Source organism: Passer montanus, unplaced genomic scaffold (genome assembly GCF_014805655.1).
Source record: "Passer montanus isolate IOZ18808 unplaced genomic scaffold, ASM1480565v1 scaffold21, whole genome shotgun sequence".
In the NCBI taxonomy this organism is placed as follows: domain Eukaryota; kingdom Metazoa; phylum Chordata; class Aves; order Passeriformes; family Passeridae; genus Passer; species Passer montanus.
Window position 1 is genome coordinate 13,077,983 of NW_024366703.1, and position 27,849 is coordinate 13,105,831.

The following is a 27,849-nucleotide window of genomic DNA, read 5'->3' on the forward strand; positions in this document are numbered from 1 at the left end:
TGGCACGTCCCGCTGGGCACACAGAATTTCTGGCGCATCCCGCCCCGGCTGTGCGGGAGCATCCCTGCCTGGGTGGGGGTCCAGAGGGAGGAGGGCAGAAGCAGCGAGTCCCCCCGCGCCCCGCACCGCTGGCCAGCGCTCCCCGGGCTCCCGCGGGGCCCAGAGGAGCCGCCCCTCTCCTCTCCTCCTCCTCCTCCTCCTCCTGTCCGCTCCTCCTCTCCGCTCCCGCCTCCAGCGAGCGCCGGCCGGGACGCGCCGGGAGCGCAGCGCTGTCGGAGCGCGGCTGCCGCCCGGGTCCCCGCCGTGTCCCCGCCGGTCCCCGGGCCCCGCCGGCCTCCGTGTGTCCGCAGCCGGGCCGGAGCATGGCTTGGGGCGAGCTCGGGCTGCTCCGCTGGCTGCGGGAGAGCCGCCAGTCCCGCAAACTCATCCTGCTCATCGTCTTCATCGCGCTGCTGCTGGACAACATGCTGCTCACCGTGGTCGGTAGGTGAAGAGGGCTCGGGGTGCTTTCCCTCCCCCGGCTCCTGCCGGCGGCAGATGTGCTCGCGGAATGCCTGAGTGATGCTCTCAAACCCGATATTACCAAACACTGATTAATTTTGGTTTTAACCGTGAATTATATTCCAGGCATTGCAAACGCGCAGCAGTGGACATCAAAGTCTTGCTTTATTTCCATGTTAATTGCAAGATAAGTAACGGTATAAAAAGGTCTTAATAACTCCTTTTTTTCTCTTTCTCTTTTTTTATTTTTTTTTCCATTTTCCTGCTAAACGCCACTAATACTTCGTAGAGTGACAGATAACAGTATTTTTAGCTCATCATCTTTTTTTCTCCTGTGGTCATGCAACTGAAACAACAGGCTAGATAACACTGGAGATGCCTGTTTCCTTGTGATAGCTCCAGTTTCCCCCACATTGGTCTTAAAATGATAGGTTAATAAAAAAATTATCTAAGTCACTTTTAAGAAAAGCACTTCCATGAGTTGGTTTAATAAAATAACAAAAGTTTTGATCAAAGTCTAAGATACAACTTTTAATGGCTTCAGTGGCACAGTGTCAAGGTTCAGAAATCTACTCAAATAAAACAATTGAATATTTTTTCACTGGTAGACTTAGAACTCCTCATATTCAGATGTTTATATGAATTGAAAGAAGGTGGTCCAGAGAAACCAGTGGCTCATGGATGTGCACACAAACCACATGAATGCCCACAGTTCTCCTGGAAGTGACTCTGTCTGTGCAGAGCTCAGCTCCCAGGTGATGCTTCAGACTCAGCTTCTGAATCTGACTCTGAATTTCTTGAAGGGGTTTCAGCTTAAAAGTTGATGCCACAAGGTAGACCTTAGGTTAAAAAAATATCTATTTTTAGCAAGTTGATTTTGGATTTTTTTTCATTAATATACTTTAATTAATATAAATTACTAATATTTAATTGTTTGTTTAGTAGTATGTATGCTAGAGGCCCTAGAAATTATTATAGTTTGCAGACTTGAGAGGCTGGGCTTTTTCAGGATGAAATGCAAGATGGGAAGTGGTGATTCTATCACTTGTATTAAAATGAATGAACCTGACATCTGTTTTTACAAACTCTGAAATCCTAATGTCTGAGATACATATTAATGCAAGCAAATTGCAGCCAAGATCCTAAAACATGTAAACATGGCTCCTTTTTGATGATATTTTCAATGTAAATTTTAAAATAATGAGACATGCAAATATTGACGTATTAGTTCTGATTCCTTGATATAGGTTTGTTACTTTTTTTCCTTCTTATGGCTGGTACCTATCAATATTTTGGTGGTTTATTTTAGAAATGTTTTATATTGTATTTTTATATTTTGGTTTAATAATAATTCCAATCCTTTTCTCATTATTCATACTTTTGCAGCCACATGCAACAAAGAGGCTTCAGACATGGGTTTTGATACTTCTAATATTTTGCTTAATGATGTATGTATGTATGTATAGAAAACCTTATGGGAATCTTATGAAAATTGGTAAAAAATAAAAAACAGTGTAAATGAACTTTTTGTTTTAAACTGCACTTCTGAGTTACAGGTGTGTTTTTTCCCATGAGCAAATTTCTCTTTGAGTTCTGTGTTTCTGAACGTGCTTTGTAGGAAAGCCTTGTATTTCCTGATCAATGGCACAGCAAGCAGCTTGGTGGTTCCATTTACAAACAACCCGACAGTAAGATGCCAATGTATTCTATTTGTTTTTCCAGTGCCAATAATTCCCAGTTACCTTTACAGCATCGAACACGAGAAAAATGCCACAGAAATCCAGACTGCTAAACCTAACCCACCCTCAGCAACCATGGACAATTTCCAGAGCATCTTCTCCTACTACGACAATTCCACGATGGTCACTGGAAACGGATCTGACAAGACAGAGCCCGGAGAGCTGCATCAGACCCAGACAGAGCAAATGGTTGTCAGAGTGACTCCTTCCCCCTCTGACTGCCCCAAGGATGACAAGGAGCTGCTGAATGAGAACGTCCGCGTCGGTCTCTTGTTTGCTTCAAAAGCAACGGTGCAGCTGATGACCAACCCCTTCATAGGGCCTCTGACAAACAGGTATGGCATTGCTGCTGCACCATCGTGAGGGTCTCACACTGGTGCTTCAGCCCGGATTCGTCTTTCAAACAGATTGTTCTTAATTCTCTTTTGGGTTGCTGCCTTCTTGCTTGTTCTGGAGGAATGTTTTGGTGAAATAAGTTTGGTGAACAGTTCTAAATGCTTTCACCCTTTCCAAAGCGGCTGCACATCAGCCATTAGTATCACACACTTTTCCTCCAGCTCCTGAGACCTTGGGTTTTTATAGAAACCTTTGCAGAGATGGCATTGAAATATCTCCCATGTAGTTATAGGAGGCCAGAAGACACTGCAATGTGGTGTTCACAAAGATTGTGAATTGTCAATAATCCTGGGACACCCACGTTAGGCAAAGATGATATTGTAGGCAGGGAGTATTCAAAGATTGTATTTCAAAGATGAAACTGTAGGCAGGGCTCAGATCCCTTCCCTGCTCTCACTGAGATGAGCAGCTCTTGGTGTGTGGTGGTTGGGAGTTGCCTGAGGGGAGAATCAGTGGGAAATTTGTGTGGACTTCAGTGAAAAGTGAACAAATGTCCAACTTTGCTGATGCCATGTTCACCACCGGGTTCAGTGGGTCCCACATTCCCATCAGTACATGACTCTGCCCAGCCTTCTAATTGCTCCCTCTAAATTCTTGCAAATATATGAACCAAATATATTTAAATGGGACCTAACAGAAAATTTATTTGAGCCAGGATCAAGCTTATAAACACCAATATCAATGATTTAAAGCCCCTCTCCAAATCCAAGTACTGATGATATTTACATGAAGATTAAAAAGTATATATAATATAATTTAAATATTTGATGTTAATAATAAATTTGATTTCACTGTTAGCATTTTGTGTAACTGCTCCCCACAGGAGCATCTTCAGTCCTCCCAAACAGACTATGAGATCAATCTCTGCAGAAAATAAACTCCAAACTGTATTTAGTCAGGTCACTGATCTGCATATTTCTTATATAAGCTATTTTCATAGAGAATTATTCTTTTCAGAAAATAACATGCAGCAGAAATTTGTACTTGTAGAACAGTTTTATTTGAGCAGTCAATGTCCAGCTTCAGGTTTTGAAGCCAAAACTACCTTGTTTAGGTTTTATATACACATATATACACACTGTGAATATATATATAATGTATGTATATACACTATATATATTTATTTATAGTGTATATATATATATAGTAAAACCTAATATATTTACTATATATACATATATATATATGTAGTCTGAGTGCTTCCTTTCAATCTCATAAAAAGTATCCAGCTGAGAGCTAAGCAGCATTTGGACTGTTATGTATTCAAAACCTGTGCTTGATCTGTGGAACTGATCTAAGCACAAAAGCTTTAAATGAGAGAGACAGTTTCATTTCTCTCTTATTTCCCCTTATCACCAATGCATATCACCTCCACTGATATACGTACACCACCACAAAATTACTTTTGCACAAATATTGCTGCAAGTGGAGAAGGATTTTTCTTACCTGTATTGTTTAGTGAGGATGCCACAGCTCCTCTGCAGGTAAAGTTACACAACATCAAATAATGTTTTTATAATTGTTCTTTGGATGTGCTTCTACGTTTTCCTAACTGCCTAAATGGTTGCCCTATGGATATTTGCTTTTTTTTTGGTGTTAGGACCACCATTTCCAGAGCCTGCCAAAAGAGGAGAAAGGTGTGTGGTCACACCTGTCCCCTGGAGCCAGGGACGCGTGTGATGCATCCCTGCTTTGGCAGTGGGGCAGGAGGTGTTCCTGCAGCATCTCCCTTTCCTGTTAGGGGCAGGGTTAGCACCACACCAGAGTGGCCTTTAGTGCTGGGAGCTGAGGTTTCCTCCTGGAAACATCCCCCAGGTTTCTGCCTGGGGCAGGGTGTGTGACTGCAGGCACAGGGGCAGGTTTGCTCACATGAGTGTGAGAAGGAAAAACAAGGAGCACTTCATCCCATCATTGCACAGGACAAACTCTTCCCTCACACAGCTGAAGTGAGTGCCTTAATGGCAAAATGGCCCTAAATTAAATTTGGGGTTCACTGGTTTTCTTTCATTCTTTATTTGTATCTTGGTACTGGTATCTGCCTTTCTTCTGAGAAATGTTTAGTGGGAAATATGAGTTAACACATTTATCAGTTAACTGTAGAAGTTACTGGATACCCTCCCCCTCTTAAGCTGACAATTTCTAATAACAATGTATATGATCAGCTAAAATGTGTGATTGTATAAATCGAACAGAAAATATCTGGGTTATCAACAGAAAGACTCTTCCTTACCACTGATAAGCTGTTTAGTTATTGTTAAGCTTTGTGCCTTTATTACTTCTACAGAATTCCAGCAAAATATCAAAGCTTAAGCAGAAATGATTTCTTGTTTCAAGATCTGTGTGCACAGTTGGTTAGGATGCCCAGTAAGTTTCTTTTTCAAATAAGTAGCACACTGTGTACAGTGATTTTTATTTTTCGATCAAATATAGCTGTTCAAGAGGGGTTTAGAGTTTTAGTCAAGTGCTGGTTTTCACCAGGCACTGGCTTTGAGTTTGTGCAGCCAGCAACAGGATGTTCTACTCATATGAGTCTGTGCAAATAATCACTATTTTTTAGCTTTTCTGAAGGTTTTGGAGTTTGTTTTTATTTCTTTTATAATTACTGAGAATGAGTGCAGCCAGCAACAGGATGTTCTTCTACTCATGAGTCTGTGCAAAAAATCACTATTTTTTAGCTTTTCTGAAGGTTTTGGAGTTTGTTTTTATTTCTTTTATAATTACTGAGAATGTAGATTTTTCAAAAACAAATTTCAGAATTGGTTTCATTCAAGGAGTGTGCTCTGCAAATAATATTTCTTATTTAAAGCCCAGCTCTTTTCATGGAACACCAGACACACCTGGCTCAGAGAACAGGTCTGCAGTTCCTGAAACAATACAAATTCCCTCTGCCCTAACAAAGTCCTGGCAGAGCAAACACCGGTGATGGCTTTGCCATAGGAAGTCAACAACACACTTCCCACCCTGGCACGGTTTCAGGGCAGAGCTGATAAGATTTTGTGGGTCAGAAGCACATTATGTTTTTCCTGCTGGTGAAATTTGTAAGAAACTGTCCATAAGTACAGCACCTGACAATGCTTTATCCAACTGCACTGGCACAGCTGCCCAGAGAAGCTGTGCCTGCCCCTGGATCCCTGGAAGTGCCCAAGGCCAGGTTGGATGGGGCTCTGAGCACCCTGGTCCAGTGGAAGTTGTCCCTGCCTATGGCAGGGGGTTGGAAGGAGATGGGGTCTAAGTTCCCTTCCAGCCCAAACCATTCTGTGGTTCCCTGGTTGACTCCACTGCTTTTGTAACTCTCCCCAAGCTCTGTGCACCAGGCTGTGAGCCCAGCTGTGCCAGCCCCTCAACCACCAGAGCCAGTCAATGCCTCTGGCATGTGTCCCCTTCTTTTTTCATGAATCTCAAAAAATTTGTAGTTTTAACCTTGTTTTTATTCATATCACCCTCAAAACACATTAAAAATTATTAGCTATTTTCATCAGCAGCATCTCTTTGAAACCATCCTGGCTACAGCTTTGAACTCTTTTTACATGAGACAGAAAGAGTAGCTAGGACCACAATGTGTTCACGCCAAACACAAAGAAGGAAGCAGAGGAATAAATAACATTTATAACTACATAATTACAGTTCAGTTCCTATGTGAGCTTTCCTTTCAGGTGTTGGCAGAGGTTGAAGTGCCCTGTTCTGTCTGTTCAGGTCACTCTGTCCCTCTGCCTTCCCTGTGCTCCAGCATGGGGGTGGGAGCACAGGGACCACACATTCCGTCCCTGCTGACCCTACATGTTCTATTTGAACTCCACTCAATGGTTCATTGGCTCAGAACCTCAAGGAAGGTATTCTTGCCATGAATCCTCCCCAGTGTCCGCCTGGCAGTGAAGAAGAGAGCCAGAGTTGCAGCCAGGACAGAGCTAGCAAGGGGTGCTCACATGGAGCTGTGTAACAGCAAGGTTGGAATCAGTGGATTTGCAGCACTGTAATTGGTAATTAGGCTCTAATAATCCACAGCTGCTCACCTGGTCAATGTAACCTTCATTGTGCTGTTGCACAGGACCAACAATCTGTTGTCTTAGTCTAGAGTAATCTTGTTAATGGGTATAAATAATTTCCTGAGAGCCCTGCAATCTGGAGCCACAGTGACTGAAATGGAGTTCATCTGGGCATTCTCCATCAGTGGCAGCCTTTCCTTTCCCTCCTTCAACTAGTGACTCAGATTTTTCCAGAGATCAGAAATACTTGTAAGCACTTTTTAATAAGCACTTTTGGCTGCAGGCAGCCTTGGTGAGACGTGCTGGACTCTGCTTCAGAATTGCTTGGAGGGTTTTGAAAGGAGTACCCAAGGAAATTATATGTTTAGCCATAGTAACAAGAAAAGATAAGAGAGAAGACAGGCTGTAATATTCTTTGGTGCTGCATACATGCAGAGGAACAAAATGCAGAGATAATTGTGATGGAGGGTGCTGTGTAATGGCTGAGGGAAAACTGCACATTCACTTTTCACCTGGCAAGAACATGAATAGCCCAGGACCAAGGGGCAGAATCACTGAATTGGCTGTTGCAGGTGGTGCCTCTCCTTTTTATGATTATTTGTGTTACACAGTGCACTTGCTCAGCAAAACCTCCCAGTTTGTGCTGTCCAGCACCTGTAGAACAGACCAGGGAATGCAGCTGCAGGTTAGACATTTGTGGCAGCACAACTGCCCACTCATCAGTGCTGCTGTTTCAGGAGGAGCAGGGTTTGCTGAGAGGCAGGGCGTGTTGAGATTGCCCAGGAAAGGACAACCTGCATCTCTAAGGAAATGTCAGCTAGGTGTGGGCAGGACTGTCCCCTGAGAAAGCCCAAGCATGGCTTCTAGGGGTTCAGCAATTCCATGCAGGGGCACCACTCCAAAACTGTGCATCTCCACGTTTTGGGGGATGCTCTGGGCAGTATTATCCTTCCAGAGTATTATAAGGACTTGTTTAGCTCCCACCCTCTGCTATGTGTCACTTTCCACCTTGCTGTGGCCCTGTTTGTCCAAGGAAAAGGAAGAATAACATCTGCAACTGCCAAAATTAAGAACAATGCTTGAACAGTATTACACTGAGCATTAGAAATGACTTCCAAAATGTTCGTTTTCTTCCTGCCTTCAACTACCAGAAAGTTCCCAGGTGTAGGAAGCCCATTGGAAGAGCTGAAATCTCCTTTTTAGTATGATAGCAGTGCTCTGTGTTTAATTTGTGAATGTTTGTGGAAGATCTCACAGCTCATGTCTCTAACATAATGATGGAAATGTGAATGTGGGAGCCAATTTGGATGGCATTTCTCTTCATGCAAGTAACTGAATATAATTTCAATGTACTTGTAGCAGAAGCAAATTGCTATTTCACAGGCCCTGTGTCAAGTCTATGAATTGCTTGATTCCTGTGCTGAAATCAGAATTATTTCTCACAGTGCCCATCCTAGATATGTCTGGGATGGCCTTGACAGACCCAGCCCTACTTTACTTTGCGTTGCAAAGGCATGAGGACATTCACCACCTGCTTTCACACCCCAGAACAATCTGATAATGCAGTATCCATACCAGGATACATGCAGAAATTTTTGTTTTTTGGCTGTTCTCCTATCAGTGCATTCTTTAATTGAAAAACTCAAAATCAAAGCAATTGTGATCAAACTCTCTGTGGCCTGTTCTACCTGGGAAGTGCTAAATTCAGCTCTGAGGCAGATAAGAATTTGTCAAGAGGTAATTTTTTATTTCCTCATGTACACAGAAACACCAGTGGAGACCAGCATCCCATCGTGTAATACCTATTACACACACAGCAAGGGAAAGGCTGGCTTAGAAAACATCATTCACTTTAAATAAAGCAGACAAAAAAAGTATTGCTCTTTTATATATCAAGTATGAAGGTGCTGGGAGATTAAAATTATTATCCTAAGGCCACAGGGGAAGTTTGTGGTAGGGATTTAATTTGCTTTGGAGACACCAGCTCAGGTGAGTAGCTCATGAGTGACCACTCTCTGCTGGATATTTACAACACCAATTACAGATTGCAGCTGGGAGAATCTGTGCACTATGATTTTATCATATTTTAGTGCAGTGGTGATTTGAGGCAAAATACCACTTGAAAGTTCAATTTATTTCATTCACAAGAATGGGACAAACAATGAAGATAAGCTGTGGACTCTAAGGAGTTTGTCATTATCAAAGGCCCTTGACTGTATAAAAAAATTAATACAAAAACAAAGCTCAGAATATTTATTTTGGCTTGTCTGTGTCACGACTACTGTTATTAAAAAGGCCATTATTAACCCTTCAATTATTTGATTGACCTGTTTTAGCCAATGCTGCCCATTTAAATGTCAACACTGTCAAGTCATTGGAAACTGAAATCCTTTGAAAGTACTCCTCTGAAAAGCAGGATCCATTGTTGAAGAATTTGGCCATTAAACAATGCCCTGGCAAATACATTTGAGATGCACAATCCTACAAAAAATGAAGCTGTGAACAAAGTGTGCTGGATAGAATGTGCACACTGTCTTCAGAGCTACCTAGGTTTTGACTCTAGGGTAGATTTTTATTGGTGTGAAAAATAATATGTTGTGATTTTTATTATTTTTTTTTTGTGGTTGAATTTTCACTTTTATCTGCTCTAAAAATGTAAGTGCTTCCCAGCCAGGAAGTTCTTTATTTCCTGGAAACTTAAAAATACTTGGAGCAACCAGGCATTTCTACAGGCTGTTTAGAGTCCTGATGAAGGAAGCTTTGATCAGCTCCACTTCTACTCCTAAACCCATGGAAAGCAAAAGTATTATTCTCAGGCTCTTTGGGACTCTTCCAGTGCTCCTGAGGCAAAACTCCCAGAAAAGCTGATGACAAATTTTTCCAGCAAAAATGCCATTGGCTTGACTATGTCTCATTATAATCATTGTCTCATGAGGATGGAAACAGATGAGCACTAAAACTCGACTGGGGTGTTTCAAAATTCAGCACATTCAGGGAAATCTTCCCTTGGCATATCTTTGGCAACCTTGTGGAGTCCCAGAGGGGTTTTATTGGGAACAATTAAGGCAGAATGAGAACAGGGCAATCACAAGAAGGATCTTTTTTCCAGGGATTTCAGATAAAAAGTCTGCTATGTCAGATGAAAGGAAATTTGTGATGTGAACAATTATGGCCATGTGGTCCACAATAAATAGTTCAAAGCCTGCCAAGAAACTACAGGTTGGGTTTGCGTGGTGTGTGAACTCGTGTAAGACTAACTCAAAACCTCAGAAATGTGAATATTCATTTTGTTTTCCAGAATAGGCTACCAGATCCCACTGTTTGCTGGCTTCTGCATCATGTTTGTTTCAACAATCAGTAAGTGTCACATCTTACTTGGTCTGGCCCAGGCACAACTTTTAAATAAATGGTCCATAATAATTGTCACTAGGAATTGTTCTTGTTGATGTCTGAGGACTAATTCCCAAGGAGAGTTTAAGGGAGTCAGCTCCACGTTGATGAGATTGAGCAAGTGCTCTCCTGGGAACGTGCTCTGAGGAGTCACAACCCTTCATCCCTCCTCAGCAGGTCTCTTCCTTAGCTGAACCTTGCAGGTTTTTCTGATCTGGAGCAGTGCTCAGACAGTTTTAAACAGCCATGGCAGAGCTGTCCTGCAGGGCCCTGGACAAGCAGATACCATGGGGTTTATCAGGAAGATTGTGAGGCTGCAGTGGCTCACAAGTAGGGTATGAGTCAACAGGATCAGAGTGTTGCCAAACATTGCTGTGGGATGTGCAAACAGGAGCACAGCCTGCAAGTCAGCTGAGATAATTTGCCTGGTCTAATGGCATTGATAAGGCTTCAGCTGCTGTTTTATGTTTGGCTTTGGCCTGACATTTAAAGATGTGGCCCAGACAGAAAGAGTACAGAGAACATCAAGGTTTGTTAGAAGCCTGTGAGGATCAGTGAAAGAACCCTTTTTGCCTCAGAAGGCGGATGTAAGATGTATTAGAGCCTGTGATAAAAAAGGGAGGGGACAAACAGTTTTCCAGGTCCCTGTACATGAAAGAAAGAAAAATGAGAGGTTTCCCAGAGGAGATGTTGTTGGGACATCCCTGGAAGTGCTCAAGGCCAGGTTGGACAGGGCTTGGAGCAGCCTGGTCTAGAGAAAAGTGTCCTTGGCCGTGGCAAGGGATTGAGCCAGGTGATCTTTAAGGTCTCTTCTAACCCAAAACATTCCGTGATTCTATGATCTTAAAACTGTATCATCAAGGGGGCTGAAGCTAGAGGAGATGACCTGGTCTTAGAGCCCCTGACAACTCTGTGTTTTAGGAACATGCTAGATAAATTCTGGTTGGGATGTAGATAAGAGTAGGGAGCCTAATTCATGGCAGAGGAGAGAACTGCTGGTCTGCTGAAATCCTTTTTTCCTTTATTTTCGTGTGTCCACACGGTAGGGATTTTTGTAAAATGACGTGAAAAGCTCCAAGAGGCACAACCACGGGCCAGGTGGGAGGAGTGCACGTGGGTCCCATGTTCAGCTGGTGCATAACACCTTCCTGCAGCTAGAACCTACCCAAAACTCCTTAGGTGGCCCACAGATGGGAGCTGAAAAAAAGGCTTTATAAACTCACTGTAGATTCAATGAGACTGACAATGGCATGGGCTCAACCAGCAGAGATTGTTTGGATTTCTGAGAAACTCCTGTTTTCCAGGGCTGTGGGTGGGGATTTAGCCAGGCTGAGTGCAGCATCCAGGTTCTCTGTCCCAAAGGGCAGGGAGTGGCTGGGAGTGAAACCTGGGGATAAATCTCTTGGGGAAAGAAAGAGTGGCCATCCTCTGGTGCAGTTTCTCTGCTAGTGGCAGGAGAGGGAACTTGCTGAAGGTTTGGAATGGAGGGATCTGACTTCCCTGCACCTGCAGCCAGCTGTGCTCCACACATCTGGCAGCACCAGGGGAAAACCTCTCTCCACCCACCTGTTATTGGAGGAAGCATTGGTGAGGGTGTGTTACAGCCTGCCTTCCCTGAGTGCCTGGAGCTCCAGACTGGGCAGCTTTAAATGAAGCAGCGTGGAGAGGTGAGGCTGGAAGGAAAACTCTTATTACTCCTCTTGTGTGCAGCTGAAGCAGAGCAGATGTAATCAAATCCTGAGTAATTAGTTAAAACTGCTTGGGCTCTTGCATTCTGTGTTACCTGGAGGCTTAGACACCTGAGAGCAATTCAACACTGACACATCTAAATGCAATAAGAGAAAATAATGCAGTTAGCATTGAAAGTGGCACAAGTCACTGTAAACACTTGACTAAATTGTAGGAAGTTTTTGTGATAGTTTCAAGAAATCTAACTTTTTAACCTAGTTATAGTTAACCTAATTTTAAAAATTACCTCTGTTTTTTTTTTTTTTTTCCTGCAGTGTTTGCCTTCTCTGGAAGCTATGCACTACTATTTATTGCCAGGTCCCTTCAAGGAGTGGGTTCCTCATGTTCTTCCGTGGCAGGTAAGAGATGATAGAGGAAAATGAAGATCACTTTCAGTCTTTTTTTAATTGAATTTTGTCAGCACATTCAATAATTAATACAAAAATATTCAATTGAATATTTTTTTGTCTCTTTCATATAAAGTAGCTCTAAAGCAAATGTCTTTTAAGACTTCCTTGGTATTTGGGTTGCAGTAAGGTAGAGCACTAAATGAACTGCACTCTCCCTGGGATTTCTGCACCTGTGTCTTCAACATTTTAAATTCATTTTTAGCCATTTTAAAGGTCACTGGGAACTTATGTTGGTACTTATTACAGTTAGAACAGCAGCTCTGTCTGTTACGGAAATTTCTGTAATAAAATGTTGCTTTCAAGGGCCTGCCATGCAGGCTGCCAGTTTGAGCTCAGTATATCTGTACCACATTTCCCAAAAAGTGTCTCATTTTTAAATGAATAGGTAAAATGGAGTATGAGTTTTCAGCCCAAATTATTTGAGCATTCTTGAGGCTGAGGCTGGAGAAAATGCATTTTGTTCATGCTGTATATTCCAATCTTGGAAAAATTTCCTGCAATGGGCAGAACTGACATCAGTTAGGGCTGCAAGTCAAGCTTTCCCAAGGGAAAACATGCCAGAATTAAAGTTATTGTTGAGCTGCATCTCATCCCTGTGCAAGGGGGCACCTTGAGCTATGGGCTCTTAGGTGAACACAAGACTTTTTTTTTCTCAGCCAATGAACACAAAAGAGCAGAAAAGGCCAAGGGACCATCTAGTCCACCCCTTCCTGAAGGCAGGATCAGCTTAGTATCTGTCATTCCTCATGCACATTTGACAGGCATGACCTCAGAAGCCTCCAGGACTGCCCTCAGCATCCAGCTCAGTGCTCAAGTACCTTTATGGTCAGGAAGGTTTTATCCTGATGTTTCATCTAAAGGCTCTTTACTGCCATGTGAACTTATTTCTGCTTCCCATCCTTCAGAGAACACAAAGATCAGTTTCCTTTCTTTATCTTCTTGGCTCTCTTTCATATTGCAAGACTGTTATCACCTCTCACTTCAGTTTTATTCTCTCTGGTTTAAACTGGGAGTCCTGCAGCTGTCCCTCACAGATGTTATTCTGAGCATTGCCATTCTCTGCATGGTCTCCAGGCAGCTCCAGATTTGCCCCTGTGCTGCCCCAGAACCAGACCCAGCTCTGGGGAGAAGCTCTGACCCCTTGCAGGGCCAGCAGCAGTGGGAGTCTCACCCTGATCTCACAGCAAAAGAAGTTGTGTGTGCCATCACTGGCAATCATTTACCCCCTGCATTTGTGTGTGCAATCATTCCTGTCTATGTGTAGAACTCTGTGTTACTGTCTTTGCATTCCCCCCTGTTTCTTTTTTCCAGAATATTTCCCCAAATCCCACATTCATTGTGAATTCTAATGCAGCTCTCCAGCTGTTCATGCAAACAGTTTGATGTCATCCACTCTTTTCAATAAGCATGGTAATCCACACAGGACCTCTGCTCTTTTGATGATGGATCGTATTTACTGAATGATCAACCATGCAATGTATTGTTTTCCTTCTCTGTGTAGCTGAAGAACTTATTTACTGAGTCCTCTGTAAATCTTGATTTGAAAACAGAATTATTAATTTCTATAAGGACTCTTCTGCAGCATTTACGTCTGCAGTGTCTGAGTGCTCCACAAAAAGACAAGCAAATTAGGCTTCATGTTTCCTTTTGTGAAATGGAGGCTCATAATCAAGTGCAGAAATAAGGCATGTGAAGATAAAGGTCAAAAGGATCCTTTAATTTTTTGATGCTGAACTTGAAATACTCATTTACAAAGCAATCAGCTCTGCATAATACCTCATGCCCAGAGCATCTGTCCACAATTGGAACTAAGTGGTCACCAGACCTCTGTGGACTCTGAGTATAAATAAATGATGGTGAATACTTGTCAAAAGCTTCAATTCTGTGCATTGGAAAGCATCATCAAAAAGCTCTGTGACAAAGAGATGAATAAACAATCTAACAAATAAGGGCATCACTAAATTACCTGACTAACACTGCACAATAGAACATGATCTTGGGGACCATGGATGGTGCCAAAACCATTTTTGCTTGGAAGTTCTATGGGGAGGGAGTGTATGTATATCTATATATACATATATAAATATATACACACACAAATACTTGGTCATTTCTGTATAATGTTTAGTAGGTGTGGCAAACGATGGCCATAAACTGTAGCACACAGATGCCTAATTTTGTGCTGTGCTGTGCTGTTTTCTTATGTCTCTTTATCTATTTATTCATTTATTTTGAATTGCAGGGATGGGATTGCTCGCCACTGTTTATACGGATGATGAAGAGAGAGGCAACGCAATGGGAATTGCACTTGGAGGCCTGGCTATGGGAGTATTAGGTCAGTGAGTTGCAGGCTCTGCTGGCAGTAGAAACCATCCCCCAGCCATCCCAAAGGCAGCAGAAGGGTCTCCCTGGGTGTTGTGACATTGTGCAGTCTCCAGACTGAATTCATGGTGCATGTAAAGAACAGCTTTTTCCACAGCACACATTCCCTGTGTGGATACACATGTCAAGCAGTGATCTCTGCAGTGTTTGGGTTTTGTTTACATTGCACACTGTTTTTGGGGGATGAAGAATATGGTTATTGCCATGATCAATGATCTCTGAGGGGATTTTCAAACTGGATTTTTGGTTGCTGTGTGCCCGCAGCAGGATGCCCAAATGGTGTCAAGGTTTTTGCTCAGAGTTTTCACAACTGTGTCCTTTCCTTTCCTTGGCAGTGGGCCCCCCTTTTGGGAGTGTCATGTATGAGTTTGTGGGGAAGAGCTCTCCTTTCCTGGTGCTGGCAGCCCTGGCTCTGTTCGATGGAGGTCAGTAGATCCCTGAGTCAGGGTCACCCTGAGGCACGTCCCTTTCCTCTTCCTGCCATCCATCCCCTTCCTGGAGGAGAGTTACAGCATGGATTTCTTTTCACAGCTGTTCAGTTACTTGTTCTGCAGCCCTCCAGAACACAGGCAGAAGTGAGTATTAAGGTAAAACACTGCAGGAATGGGTGTCACTTTGCCTTTCCTAATCCCAAGCTTTTGTTTCACAGAGTCAGAAGGGGACACCTTTACTGACCCTTTTGAAGGACCCGTATATCATTATTGCAGCAGGTATCAGACTCTTTTTTTTCCTTCTTTAAACCAGACATTGATGTCATTTCTGGCCTCTTGGCATGCCTTGGGCTGAGCTGCTTTAACAGCATTGTCATTTGCTGGTTTACTTTATGTAAAAATCTAAGAACATGTTGGTAATACAGGATGAATGTACCAGCAGAAGCACAATAGGCAGGACATTTGAAATAGATGTTTCTTTTGAACTGAGAGGCCACAAATGACTTGCAGGTGCCAGGAAACTTCCTGTGAGGCAAGTGGCTTGGACCAAGGCTTTCAGAGTGAGGAATTGCCAGCACATCACAGGCAGGCACAGGGAATAACACTGAACTTTGTTTCTGTTTGAGGAAGAAGTTTGGTCTCTTGAGTGTGAGGTGTTGTATTGCAGAAAAGGTCTGGTGGATGGTGGAATGGTGGATGGTGTTTGGTATTATATGTGTCTTTTTTCTAATGAGCCATTCTGTCTCAAGAGAAGTTTGCCTTTTTGCATTGCACATAGTTTAATGTTTATTCTGAAGTCTGTAATTAAACCTGGCCTTTTCTAATGTTGACAAAACACCTGGAAACAGATAATTATTTTCACAGTTCTGTTTCTTCATCCTAACTGGCTTGTCTAACAGAGCAATTCTTCCAGGCATTTTTGGAAGTTTTCTGTTTCTTGCTGATCTCAGGGAATTATCAAAACCTTAGCTCTATGACTTGTTTGAGCTGTGACTTAAGTTATGCAAACCCTTTTGCTTGAGAAATTCTTGAGCAGGAAAAAAAATGCTGAATAAAAGTATTTGAGGGAAAAGTGTAGCAGTGACAGTACTTGTGATAAGAGATCAGGTTTGTCATTTAGCTGATTCAGTAACTTCTTCTACAGCAGTTAAAGCACATAAAATATGAGAAATCCCCATGGATTATCAGTGGGATTAAGGGGAGCACCTGGGCTCTCTGCCCCCCAGGACAGAGGCTGCCCAGTGCAGATGATGCTGATGTTCTCTGACCTCAGCCTCTTCTCCTTGCATTGTTTCCCTTGCAGACCAAATTTGGTTTGCCAGAGCTGAATGCCAAATGCCCTGGTTTGTGTCAGAGGTGATGCTTCACAGCCTGTGCCATCAGCACCCTGTGACTAGGCAGAAGAAATGTCACTGACATGTTTTGTCCCTGCTGGTGGCAGCTCAGAGAGTGAAATCAGTGCTGTTCCTGAAGCCAAACCTCTCTGACAGGGATGACAGGAAAATCAGTGCTGCTGCATGGACAGACAAGTTGGTTGAAATGATCAGATCCAAACCCAGAGCTGAGACAGATATCACCATGAGCACACAGGTCCTTGGGAAGGTGTGGGACAGCTTTTCCCTGGTGCCTGCTCCTTCACAGGAAAGGCCACTGATGTTTGTGGCACTCTGCCAAAAGCTGGGGTGTTCTTGGCTGTGGAGATGGGATTCAGCTGGAAGGCTGCAATTTCACACCTTCTGGCCAGCACAGGACATTTCATCTCATTTGAGGAGGAAAAGATGTAGGATTTGTGCCCTTGACACAGGGCACTGTAAAGTAAGGTCAGCTCCAGGCATGACTGAGGAAAAAAATAATTTATTTTCTTTTGGGGAAGCTTTGCTCTGGTAGCAGGCTCTTGGACTTTGCCCTGACATTGCAGAGTACAGCTCAGGCTCTCGTGGGGCACATTATACAGGTCTGAAGCACCTTTATCACCATATCCCTGAGTGCTTTGGTGAGCTCTGCTGCTGCTTGGCTAAGGAGAAATAGGTGCCACAACCATGTGCAAACACACCTGTTTCTCCTTCCTTTGAGCTTTATCCAGAATAGAATAAACTACATAGAATAGAATAACTTAAATAGAATAAATGAAATAGCAAATCCTTTGCTATTTAAGCTGTCTCAGAATGGTCCTGCTTCTTCTGGTCCTGCTTACTCTGGTCCTGCACTTTGTGCAGCCTGAAATGTTTTTTCCAGCATCAAGGAACTGTTTGAGCCTGTCTGATTTTGGCCTGGGAGAGCCCCAAGGTGTTTAACTGGGGCTCCTTACAGAACCACTCTGGGAGCTTGCACCCAAGTGGAAAGGTTGGCTTTTGTCTTCAGGGCAAAGCAGTGCTGAACTGTTGCTCCTTGCCTGGGGAAGGGAGTGAGCCAGCAGGCCAGCAAGTTCATTTTAGGGATTGTGGATACACAGTCTAATGTATTCTGACAGCTTTGAGCAAAGAGTGACATCAGTGCTCATTTGGTTTTGAACCTTGTGATGAGGAACTCCCTCCAAGAGAAATAATGTTTCTCTGACCTCTGAAAAATACAGCTTTTTTAAAAAAAATAAAGGTAAAATTTGTGTAGTAAATGACTGCAAGAGTCTAAAATATTTTCCTGAAGTTCAGATACTGTAAATATAAGGAAGAAAGATGGGAACACAAGTCTGAGGCTGTCACTTCCAGCAGTGATTCCCAAAAGCCATTTTTAAGGGATTAGCACAGGGGACGTGTCCTGTTGCCCTGCATTAAGCTTTGAGTGCCTGAGGGTCTTTTGAGTAAGCATGAAAGGCATCTTGAACCCAAAGAAATACCGTGGGGTTTCATAATCCCTGAGGAGAGATGAAGGTGGCACAAACCCTCTGGAGCCTGGCTGGCTCACCAGGGCCGTGGGGCAGAGCTGAGCTGGCAGCCCACTCTGAATCAGCACCTCCACCACTTGTTATCCTTTGTGCCTGAGTAATTAAAGGTCCAGGGATTCAAAAGACATTTGTAAGCATTTGAAATTCATGGGGCTGTGCAAGCTGGAAGCCAAACCCACGTTTGCCGCACAGGCTGGCTCACTGCTGCCTGTAGCATCTCCAGAGAAAATCCCCATTTGTGGGGAACAGACATCCCTGGGCTTGGATCTTGGCATTTTCAGGATCGAGACCTCCACATCCTGTCATGTGAGGCAGGCGTGAGCTCTCAGATGACAGAGGCACAGGGTCAGAGCCTGAGCCTCTTACACAACAGGGCTCTGGTATTGCCCCAGGAGAGCAGGTAAAGACCAAGTGATTGTAGTTTTAGCTAATCATTTGTACAACAGACCTCATGAACTTTCCAAATGTCATCAAGCTCACTGCAAACTTTCACATTATGAAATAGCTTAACCTTTATTGTAGAATTTCTAGGAGAATAGAAACATATAAAAAGTTAGCCTTCAGTGATTTTACACCGTGTTCTATTTAATGTTAATCACCATCTGACACATGACAAATACGGCTGTAAAGAGTGCATTATTTTAGGTAAAACCATCCATTCTTTGCATGGTGTTTTGTTTATAGTCAAGTGAAATGATTACTACTATTTTTCCCCCTCCCCTTCTTTCTTGAAGGCTCAATCTGTTTTGCAAACATGGCTATTGCTATGCTTGAACCAGCTTTGCCCATCTGGATGATGGAGACCATGTGCTCAAAAAAATGGCAGCTTGGTAAAGTACAGTACATTGTTTGCATCTCGATATTTTGTCTGTTGAATGTCTGAGTTCTGTTCCTGTTAAAGATTATTTGCTTCAGGGGGGTAGTTTTTGAATTTATTTTTTTTTACAATCTGTAAAGTGTCAGTGTTAAACCTGCACGACTACAAACACTGGTATGTAAGAAAAAAATTACACAGAGGGGTGATGTTATTGCAATAGAGGCTCTTGTAATGGGCTACACTCACATTTCAAGGAAAAATACTTGCAGGCAGCCTCAGGACTGGTGTGATCAGCTCCATTGGGAATCCCAGCTTTGCTCTGGCAGTGGGTGCTGGCCAGGGCAGCTGCAGGGCCAGCCTTGCAGAGCAAAACCATTTGGTTTTCTCCCTGCAGGGAATCCCTGCTCGGTGTCTAGTTTGAATTGCCCTGAGCAGGCAGCACAGAGAGCTGCAGCAGGTGCTCTGTGCTGGGGGCAAGGCAGGTTCATGGCAGCACGGCCTCCTTCCAGCCTGCTGCTGCTGACGTGTGCAGCAAAGAGGGACTGCTGCTTAAAACATGCACATGAGGAGCACTTTCCCTTGACATTTACATCTTTGGCTTCCTTTAGTGGTTATTTAATCATCCCTTTCAGCAGAAAGCAATGGGGAGCCCACCTTGGACCTCGTTATGAGTTTTAGCAGGGACACAGCCTTGGGAAACCAGGTCCATGGGCAAACATGGAATGTGCTCCATTTGCCCTCCAGGGCAAAGTGGGGCAGTTACTTTCTCTTTGAGGTGAGCAAGAGCAGGAAAAAGCCACCAGAAAGTGGATTAAATTCTAGTGAGTGACAAACTGTGTGTGAGAGGTTGATGTGGATCTTTTTAAGTGGGGGATGCCCACCCTTCAGCTATCTCTGATTAACTTAGTGATGTGGTCATGAGGGTATTTTTTAATATCAGTGTAAAGCTTGAAAGAAAAATCCTTCATGAAAATGATGTTCAGCTGCTGTCCCTGCTCTGTGTTAATGTGCACATTACACCCCACAGAAAGCACAAACCTTTGTTCTAATTAATGCAGTTGAGATCTAGAATGGCCACACGTGCAGTTCTTATTGTACTGCTGAACCTGGCAATAACCTCTAGCCTGTAATACAACAGAATGAACATGCAAACTTAGGTATTTTGAACCTCAAAAGGGAAAAATAAATATTGCCTATCTATCTCTCTCACCAATTTCATATTACCGGTGCAATAGAAATTACATTTACAAATCTCTTCATTGAACAGAGGTTACTCGAAGGAAAATATCCATTTTAAATTAAGACTAATTTAACCCCTTAATGATACAAGTAATTGACTCCATTTCACTTTGTCTGATTTGACAGCATTAATGAAAATTTTTAAGCCTCTGAAATTGTAAATTTAACAGCAGGGTTTTAAGCAAATGATTGTTTTATGCAATTGGAAGCCAGCTGTATGAAGCAGGATCTGAAGAAGGTGTAAAGAACCTTGATTTGACCAATGAATATTACTGTGCATAAAGCCAATTTAGAAAATTATGGTTCTGCCTCAGTATACCACAGCTTACAGACCAACCTGTGCAAGTGTTATTTGACAAGCCTTTGCAGTGTAATTTCTCTTTTACAGCTGTCAAGGTCTGCTCTGTGTGACCATTTGGTAAAACCAGATAGCTCCCAGCAGTACTGAAGTAGCTGTGGTTACAGAGGCTGAAATGAAATCTTTCCCCAGCACCACCACCACAGTAACCCACAAGGTTTTTAATCACAGGATATTGCTGTGCTAAAAATTACCTCTTGATTTTTTTTTTCTTATGAATATATCAGAGAGATGGGAAGGAAGATGGATAGGCAGGAAATGAGAAAACCTATGTTGCCCTGGTGAAAGATGAGGAGCACACACAGGTGAAGGCAGGGGTTGGGTTGTGTACCCTGACACCACAGCTGCTTTCTGAATCTGTGGCTGGGCCCTGCCCTGGGACTTCTGTGTAAGGAGAGCATGAGTCCTCCAGTACAGACTGTAATAACTGGATTTTAAACCAGAGATGTCACCAGACCACAGCATCTGCTCTAGACACAGCCACTGCTGTGGCAATCTCAGGGACAGAAAACATTACTGGTGCCAACAATGTGCTTTTCCAAGTGGAGGTGGGAAATGAGACAGAATTTACTCAGGTGTCCTCATCTGCGAGCTATTACAGTTTTTAAAAAAATTTATTTTACTTAAACCAATATGTGATTTAAAAAAAAAATACATTGCCCTCATCTGCAAGTTATTACAGTTTAAAAAAAATTATTTTACTTAAACCAGTATGTGATTTAAAAAAAAAAATTAAAAATACATTGGCTAAATCATTTGGCTACATTTACTTAAACCAATATGTGATTTAAAAAAAAAATACATTGGCTAAATCATTTGGCTACAATTTTTAAAGGTTTTTTACCCTTACATCATTGATACATGGTTCACTCTGTGCTTGCCCAAGGGCCATGTCACAGCACTACAGACTCGCCTGTCACTTCATGGCATTCCCAGGCTCAGAGGGCACTGTCCCCTGCTGTCCCCTGCGTTTTAAAAGATTTTTTTACCCTTACATTATTGATAAATGCTTCACTCTGTGCTTGCCCAAGGGCCATGTCACAGCACTACAGACTCGCCTGTCACTTCATGGCATTCCCAGGCTCAGAGGGCACTGTCCCCTGCTGTCCCCTGCTGTCCCCTGCTGCAGGGGGTTGGTTCCCCCACCCTGAGCACCCTGGGCTGGCTGCATGTGCTCAGCACATGCTCCACAAGCCCTGAACTGCAGAGAGTTGCTCTCCTTGACCCATCCCAAAGCTTACTGCAGTCAGATATAAACTTTTTGCTCTTTGTTGTTCTGCCCCCTCTCCCAGGCCAGCTCTTGTATCTAATGCTGAAAAACTCTTTTCAAAGGCATCACGCTGCTGCTGCATTTCACAGATGATGTCCTTAGATTTCACAGGAAAGCTGCAACAAACCGGATATTTGATTCTTTGGGCTCTATTAGATCTGTCCAGATCAAAATTGCAGTGTCTGGCATTTATTAGTTTCTTCTAACACTTCACTGAAATCCGTGCTGATAAAACATCTCATTCATATTTTTCAGGCGTCGCTTTTCTTCCAGCTAGCATCTCTTATCTCATTGGGACGAATCTTTTTGGGATACTTGCACACAAAATTGGAAGGTATGCTTAATTTAAAAATACTAATCACCTTCCAGTCTCTTCATGTACCATTTCCAATGTTTCCCTGGGCAGCTTATTGATAGTGGAAATTATTAAAGCTTGTTTTACAGGAGCAAAATTGCTTTTTTTTTTGGAACACATTGCTACTTTTGCTTTTAACTTTTTTTAACTCAGCACTTCAGGCATGGCTTTGAAACATTCAGGATCAGCTCTAATATCTCATTATCACCATCTCTGAGTGATGTTTCTTCTTTGGTAGGTGGCTTTGTGCTTTGCTCGGGATGCTAATCGTGGGAATAAGTATTTTATGTGTAAGTAGACAATCACACATCTTTTAAATCATGTGAATGTTTGTGTGCTCATCTTCAAATACGTGCTTTTCCCATGAGAGTTTTATGACATGTTATTAAACAATGCGTGGTTAATAGGTTCCAGATCAGAGTTTTGAGTGCTTTCCAATTTCAGTACTTCAATTATTTTTAGAAATGATGACTCTGAGAGGAGCTTGCTCCTCTGTTGAGCTGTCACTCAGCAGTTTATAATAGTAAGTGTGTCAGTGGTTTAATGGCACAGTTGTCTGAAATGACAGCTCAGAACAAAGATCAAGCTCTCAGATCTGTACAAAGTGGGCCATAACTACTTGGAGAATTTGTCTCAGAAAAAGAAGCTAACCTCATTAGCACGTGCAGCGTGATGTAATTAATTGCCTGAAATTTCCTCTGTAGGTACCGTTTGCCAAAACCATTTATGGGCTCATAGCACCAACTTTTGGAGTTGGATTTGCCATAGGTAAGAACATTTGCAATGAGTTCTCACCATCTATTGTTTCTGTAAAAATGATTTGGTATGAAGTTACACAGAAAATCAGTTTTGTTGCCATTCTGATCTAACAGTGGTACAAACTGGCAGAGCAAGAAGGATTGAGGGATGATGCTTAGGGAGGTTGAACCAGGCTGCTTTAGACCAGCTGGACCCTCAAGCCTGTCCAGAACTGCTCCACCAACCTAAACAGACCTTTCAACCTGTCCATGAATGTAAATGTTTTTAGAAATGCAGCTGTGCCCTGCTCCATGGCCACAGCCTTTCCTGCAGAGGACAAGGATTTATATGGACACTTCCATGGGGAAAAAAAAAAGCTTAAATTGTTTGTACATAAGGAGGAATTCCCAGGCTCACACACATGTACTCCTCAAGTGTGACTTTCCTTACACTGGGCTGTGCAGGCAGGCTGCAGTGGGGACCCTGCCTTGCTTTTCAGGGCTTGGTGCTCAGCAAATGTCCTGGGGCATCTCCACACGAGGGATGTGCAGAGAGGAAAGAACCTAGAGGCACCAATTCAGATTCCAAGTGTCTCAGCAGTTTTGTGAGCTGTCTGTGCTGTTTCTTGCCAGAAATGAGGGTGTGTATCAAGACACATGACAAAAACACTGAAAATAATTCTGATTTACTGGGGGCTAATGGTGTCTTTTAGGCCTTCAGTCTGGGTAAGTTCACACCAGATAACTTTCCCCTAATTACTTGGCAGGGAATGTGAGGTGGGAGCTTTGGTGGGAAGTGTGGATACACCCTAAGCTCACATCTCTGCTGTCCTCTGGCAGGTGCCATGTGTACACCTGTGTCCACTCGTGACCACAAACACAGCAAAGAACATAAGAAGCAAAGACCATACATAAGAAGCAAAGCTAACACAGACTATTTCCACACAAATCTTGCTCAGTTATGAACAAGCATCCTTTTAGCTGCTTTTGCACCCCTTCTTAGCACATAGCTCGCCAAGGTGCTAAAAGAAGGGGAAGAAAAGGCAGCATTTTCCTGGAATCTGTTTTGCAGGGATGGTGGACTCCTCCATGATGCCAATCATGGGCTACCTGGTGGATCTGCGCCACGTGTCAGTCTATGGCAGTGTGTATGCAATAGCTGACGTTGCCTTTTGCATGGGCTTTGCCATAGGTAAGTCCAGCCTTTCCCTGCCTGGAAAGCACAGCTAAGAAAAGGGGATCTTCTATAATGCCAAGTGTGGTACTTCTATAATACCCAGTGGTACTTGAGATTTGAGAAAAGGTTCTTATTTTCTGCAAGAAATCAGAGCGGGGGAATTGTGTTTGGCATCTGTTCCCCTCCCCTGCAGCAATCTGAGCTGTAAGAGGCCTGAAGGTGTCTGAAGGCACTGAACACAAATGGGATATGCTGAGGAAAGAGGCTTTGGGATATTTAAAATGAACACCACAGCTGTGCTCCAAGGGTTTGTGGGGGAAATCACTCCCCCCTGACCCCCTGCCTCCTTGAGAGCTTGACACAGATACCCTCAGGAACATCTCTAATCTCCCCAGGGAATGTGGGTATGGAGCCAGGAAAGTTTTATGATATAATTACGAACATATCTTTACATTCCTCAAATCCGTCTGTAAGATGGGGGGTTTGTATACAGAATTACTGTTGTTCAAAGTGATTGCTGCAAATTTTGTGGCTGAGCAATCTCCAGAAAAGGGTTTTTATCTGTACAAGGTCCCTCTGCTGGTGGTGCCATTGCCAAGGCCATTGGATTCCCATGGCTCATGACAATTATAGGAATTGTGGATATCATCTTTGCTCCCCTGTGCTTTTTCCTTCGAAGTCCACCTGCCAAAGAGGAGAAAATGGTAAGTGCAACTTGGTTTCTTTTTTTTTTTTAATTTTGGGTTTTTTCAATCAAACAAATAACTTACATTTGCATCTTTGCCTCGAAGTTCCTCAAAACAGGACCAGCACAGTGGATTTCACCTTCACCAAACAAATGATAACTTACATTTGCATCTTTGCCTCGAAGTTCCTCAAAACAGGACCAGCACAGTGGATTTCACCTTCAGGCATTAACTTTGGAATGAACTCCCCCTCCCTTCTATGTCCAAGATGTGTAAAGGCAGACCCTTTATTAGTTAGATGTTACAGAGTCACAAATTTGATTTTTATGAGACAGGGTCCTGCAGACATTCCTCTGCATCAGCATATGCTGTGGTGGAGTCAGTAGAGAATTAATTTCTCCTTTCCTTGAGGAGCCAGAACTCTATTGGCCAATTGACCAAATTGGTGTGCCTGGTTTTTTTCCAAAATCCTCTGGGAAAAAATATAAAAATATATACCACAGTATATTTAGAATATTTTGAATCATCTTTTTTCCTCCTTCTCCTTCCTTCATACAGTTCACCTATCCCTACAAACTAGTGGCTTCTCTTGTCCAATATGTACCACAGGGCTTGTTTTAGGCTGATCTGGGCCCAAAATGTAGCTGCTGGTTGTTTATTTGGGTGAAAAGAGACTAAATTTGCATGGTCATGGTCTTATTCTGCAGTGGCATGTCTCTGCAAGGTAAGGATAGCACCTGATGCTGGTGCTTTGTACTGGCAGAAGGTGGAAAATTGAATCTTGCTGGAATAATGGTGTGTGTGAGGCCAGAGACCTTCTGTTGGCTCATATTTGGACTGCAGAATCCCACTTAATCCCTTGTCATGACCTTTGCTGAATGCACTGGTTTAGTTTGTTTTGGGTTTTGTACATTAAATAAGGATGAGGAACAGAAAGGAAAAAAAAATCAGCTGCTGTTTCCTGGCAATATAAAACTTATCCCATACTTCCATGGTCCCTGACCGTCTCATTTGTAACATCACAACTCTGAAGGGACAGGACCTTTCCCCATGGCTCCAACACCTTCCAGCACCTGCCACCTCTAATATACCTTTAAACGCAAAACAGCTTCTGTTCCCAAGAGGCTCATGGATGTAAAATGATGTACTAGTTCTTTCAGGTTGGAGGAGAGTCAAAAGGATGGTCCCAAAATTGTGATTTTTGCGTAATTATTAACCCCCAAGCTTAACTACACTCAGCAGGAAGCCCTAACCATGATTATCACTTTCAGCTTGCCGTGGGTGTCAAAGCACAGTGTTGGGACCCCCACTCTTGGCACCATCCTCAGTTTTGCTGTTCTGGATCTCCATGGAAAGAGGGGACAAAAGCAGTAAAAGAGAATTGGCTTGGAGCAGTACGACTGCTCCTGACCATTCATCCAGGTTTTAATAGATGGAAATTAATTATGGGAGGGGTAAATTACTGTATCTGCAGAGCAGGTAGATGTATTTCAATAATACCTGGGCTGAAACGCTGGAAATAGAAATTTTCCAGAGCTGTCTTTAGCACTAAGATCACCCTAATTACAATCAATCTGGGTTCTGCCTCAAGGGAGGAGAGGTGAATCCCTGAGTGGTGCATGCAGCCCCAGGCTCAGCTGGATGCTAAGCAGAAATACTCACACTCTGTTTTCTTCCAGGCAATACTCATGGATCACAACTGCCCTGTGAAAACAAAAATGTACACCCAGAACAACATCCAATCCTACCCCATAGGTGAAGAAGAGGAGGAATATGAAAGTGATGAATAACAGAAAAGCCATATAACGTATTTAGGTGTACAAAATGCTGTGGTTCATGTGAAACATCTCATCCAGAATAGGTTTTAGTTGTACTGTACATTTAATAGTGAAATGGTCAGAAAAACCAAAGGTATATTATTTATTGGCCGTGACTACAAAGCAGACTGCAAACCGCCTTATGGGGGGAAAAAGCTTTTATAGACCATTTGTATAGTGTTACTCTTTGTGTATTTAATTTTATTGAATATTACACTCTATTTTTTATTAAATGTGTAGTATAAATCTGTATAAAATGTGAATTTTAACTATTTGGTTTTTAAAGTCACCTCACTGACAGTATTTCATATTTTATTTGAAGTCATAGGTTACTGTCAAACTTGAGTCTTTCTCATTTAATTGGAAATTTTAAAAAGCAACCCTCAATGAAAACCCATCCAATTTACATCCTTTTAAGTGACACCCTTGTAAGTGCATTGAGAGGAGCTGGACTTCAGAGTGTGGACAGCACTATCACTTTTTTCATCAACTCCAGGTCCTAATAATATATACAAAATGAATAAGAGGCACAATTTCTCTGTTAAAATACTGACTTCTCCCTGAACCACCAATGCTGAGGAAAACATGTTGTTAAACAGATGAGTGTATTGCTATTATTGGTATCTAACAAAGTTTTAATCAAGCAGTTGTGCAATGTGAAGCCCCCAAACACAGCACCAGGTAAACAAGTGGGTATGAACATCCCCTGTTCCTGTCCCTTAGCAGGGAATGTAACAGCATGAGGATACTTTTTATATTTCTATCTTTTGGATCTTTCAACATATTTCAACTTTATTTTAGTTGCATCTTCAGTGAGTGGTTAGGAAAAGCTGCAGTATTACAGTATTTAGTTTTAGCATGTACTGAAAGTGAGCTGCTGACTGGAGCAGTTCAAACAACTCTTTCACATGCATTTAAGTAGACATCTAAAAATTCAATGTACAGTTATTTTTATAAATGAGTTCAAATACATTCTTTGCTTAAAAAAATGGAAGAAAGGGCCAGTTTGTTGCCAATCTCTCATAACATTTGGGGACACAGCCCAATACAGGTGAATTATTGTATTAGGCAGTCCCTGTCTGCACTTAGGAAAAAAAACAAAGACTTGGAAGGAAAGCATTTGAAAAGCAATCCCAATGTCCTTCTCAACCATGGTGTATCATTTCATTTGTAAAATGAAAATCTTTATGTGCCTTCTCTCATGTAATTGCAGATGTTTTATGTACAACAGCATAGATACTATGTTTACATATAGTTTTGTAAAGCATATATACTATGGTCAAAAAAATATGAAAAAATATAGTGGATCAAACTTCAAGTATTGCTCTGTCAATAATTATGCATTCAGAACACATCAAAATAAAGTTATCTGACAGAAGTTCATGATCTATTGTAATAAAGTGAAAAAAATTATTAAAAAAGAACAATCCCCCCCATGATTTGCTTTATGCAGTGTGCTTTACCAGTGTGGGAAAAGCTGTCAGGAAAGCATTTCCCAGAGCTCCTTCAGAAACCAAGATTCTGTCATATGATGAATTCTTCACCAACACCA

The 27,849-nt window shown here is 42.5% G+C and overlaps 1 protein-coding gene across 1 annotated transcript; it reads left to right on the top strand.

The window, feature by feature from the left end:
• Window positions 1–286: 286 nt before the first annotated feature.
• On the top strand, window positions 287–27,711 carry SLC18A2 (solute carrier family 18 member A2). The gene is made up of 15 exons (XM_039709386.1): window positions 287–483; window positions 2,224–2,575; window positions 9,918–9,976; window positions 12,013–12,096; window positions 14,390–14,482; window positions 14,865–14,954; window positions 15,061–15,104; window positions 15,179–15,239; window positions 18,576–18,671; window positions 21,781–21,859; window positions 22,119–22,170; window positions 22,585–22,648; window positions 23,690–23,809; window positions 24,365–24,498; window positions 26,160–27,711. Exons 1-15 carry the CDS (start codon window positions 363–365, stop codon window positions 26,268–26,270), a joined length of 1,560 nt encoding a protein of 519 aa, XP_039565320.1. The 5' UTR covers window positions 287–362; the 3' UTR covers window positions 26,271–27,711.
• Window positions 27,712–27,849: the final 138 nt, after the last annotated feature.

Coding starts and splice junctions, on each gene's coding strand:
- SLC18A2 (XM_039709386.1), top strand. CDS start 363: ATGGCTTGGGGCGAGCTCGGGCTGCTCCGCTGGCTGCGGGAGAGCCGC. Junction 484..2,223: donor CATGCTGCTCACCGTGGTCG/GTAGGTGAAGAG, acceptor TTGTTTTTCCAG/TGCCAATAATTCCCAGTTAC. Junction 9,977..12,012: donor CATGTTTGTTTCAACAATCA/GTAAGTGTCACA, acceptor TTTTTCCTGCAG/TGTTTGCCTTCTCTGGAAGC.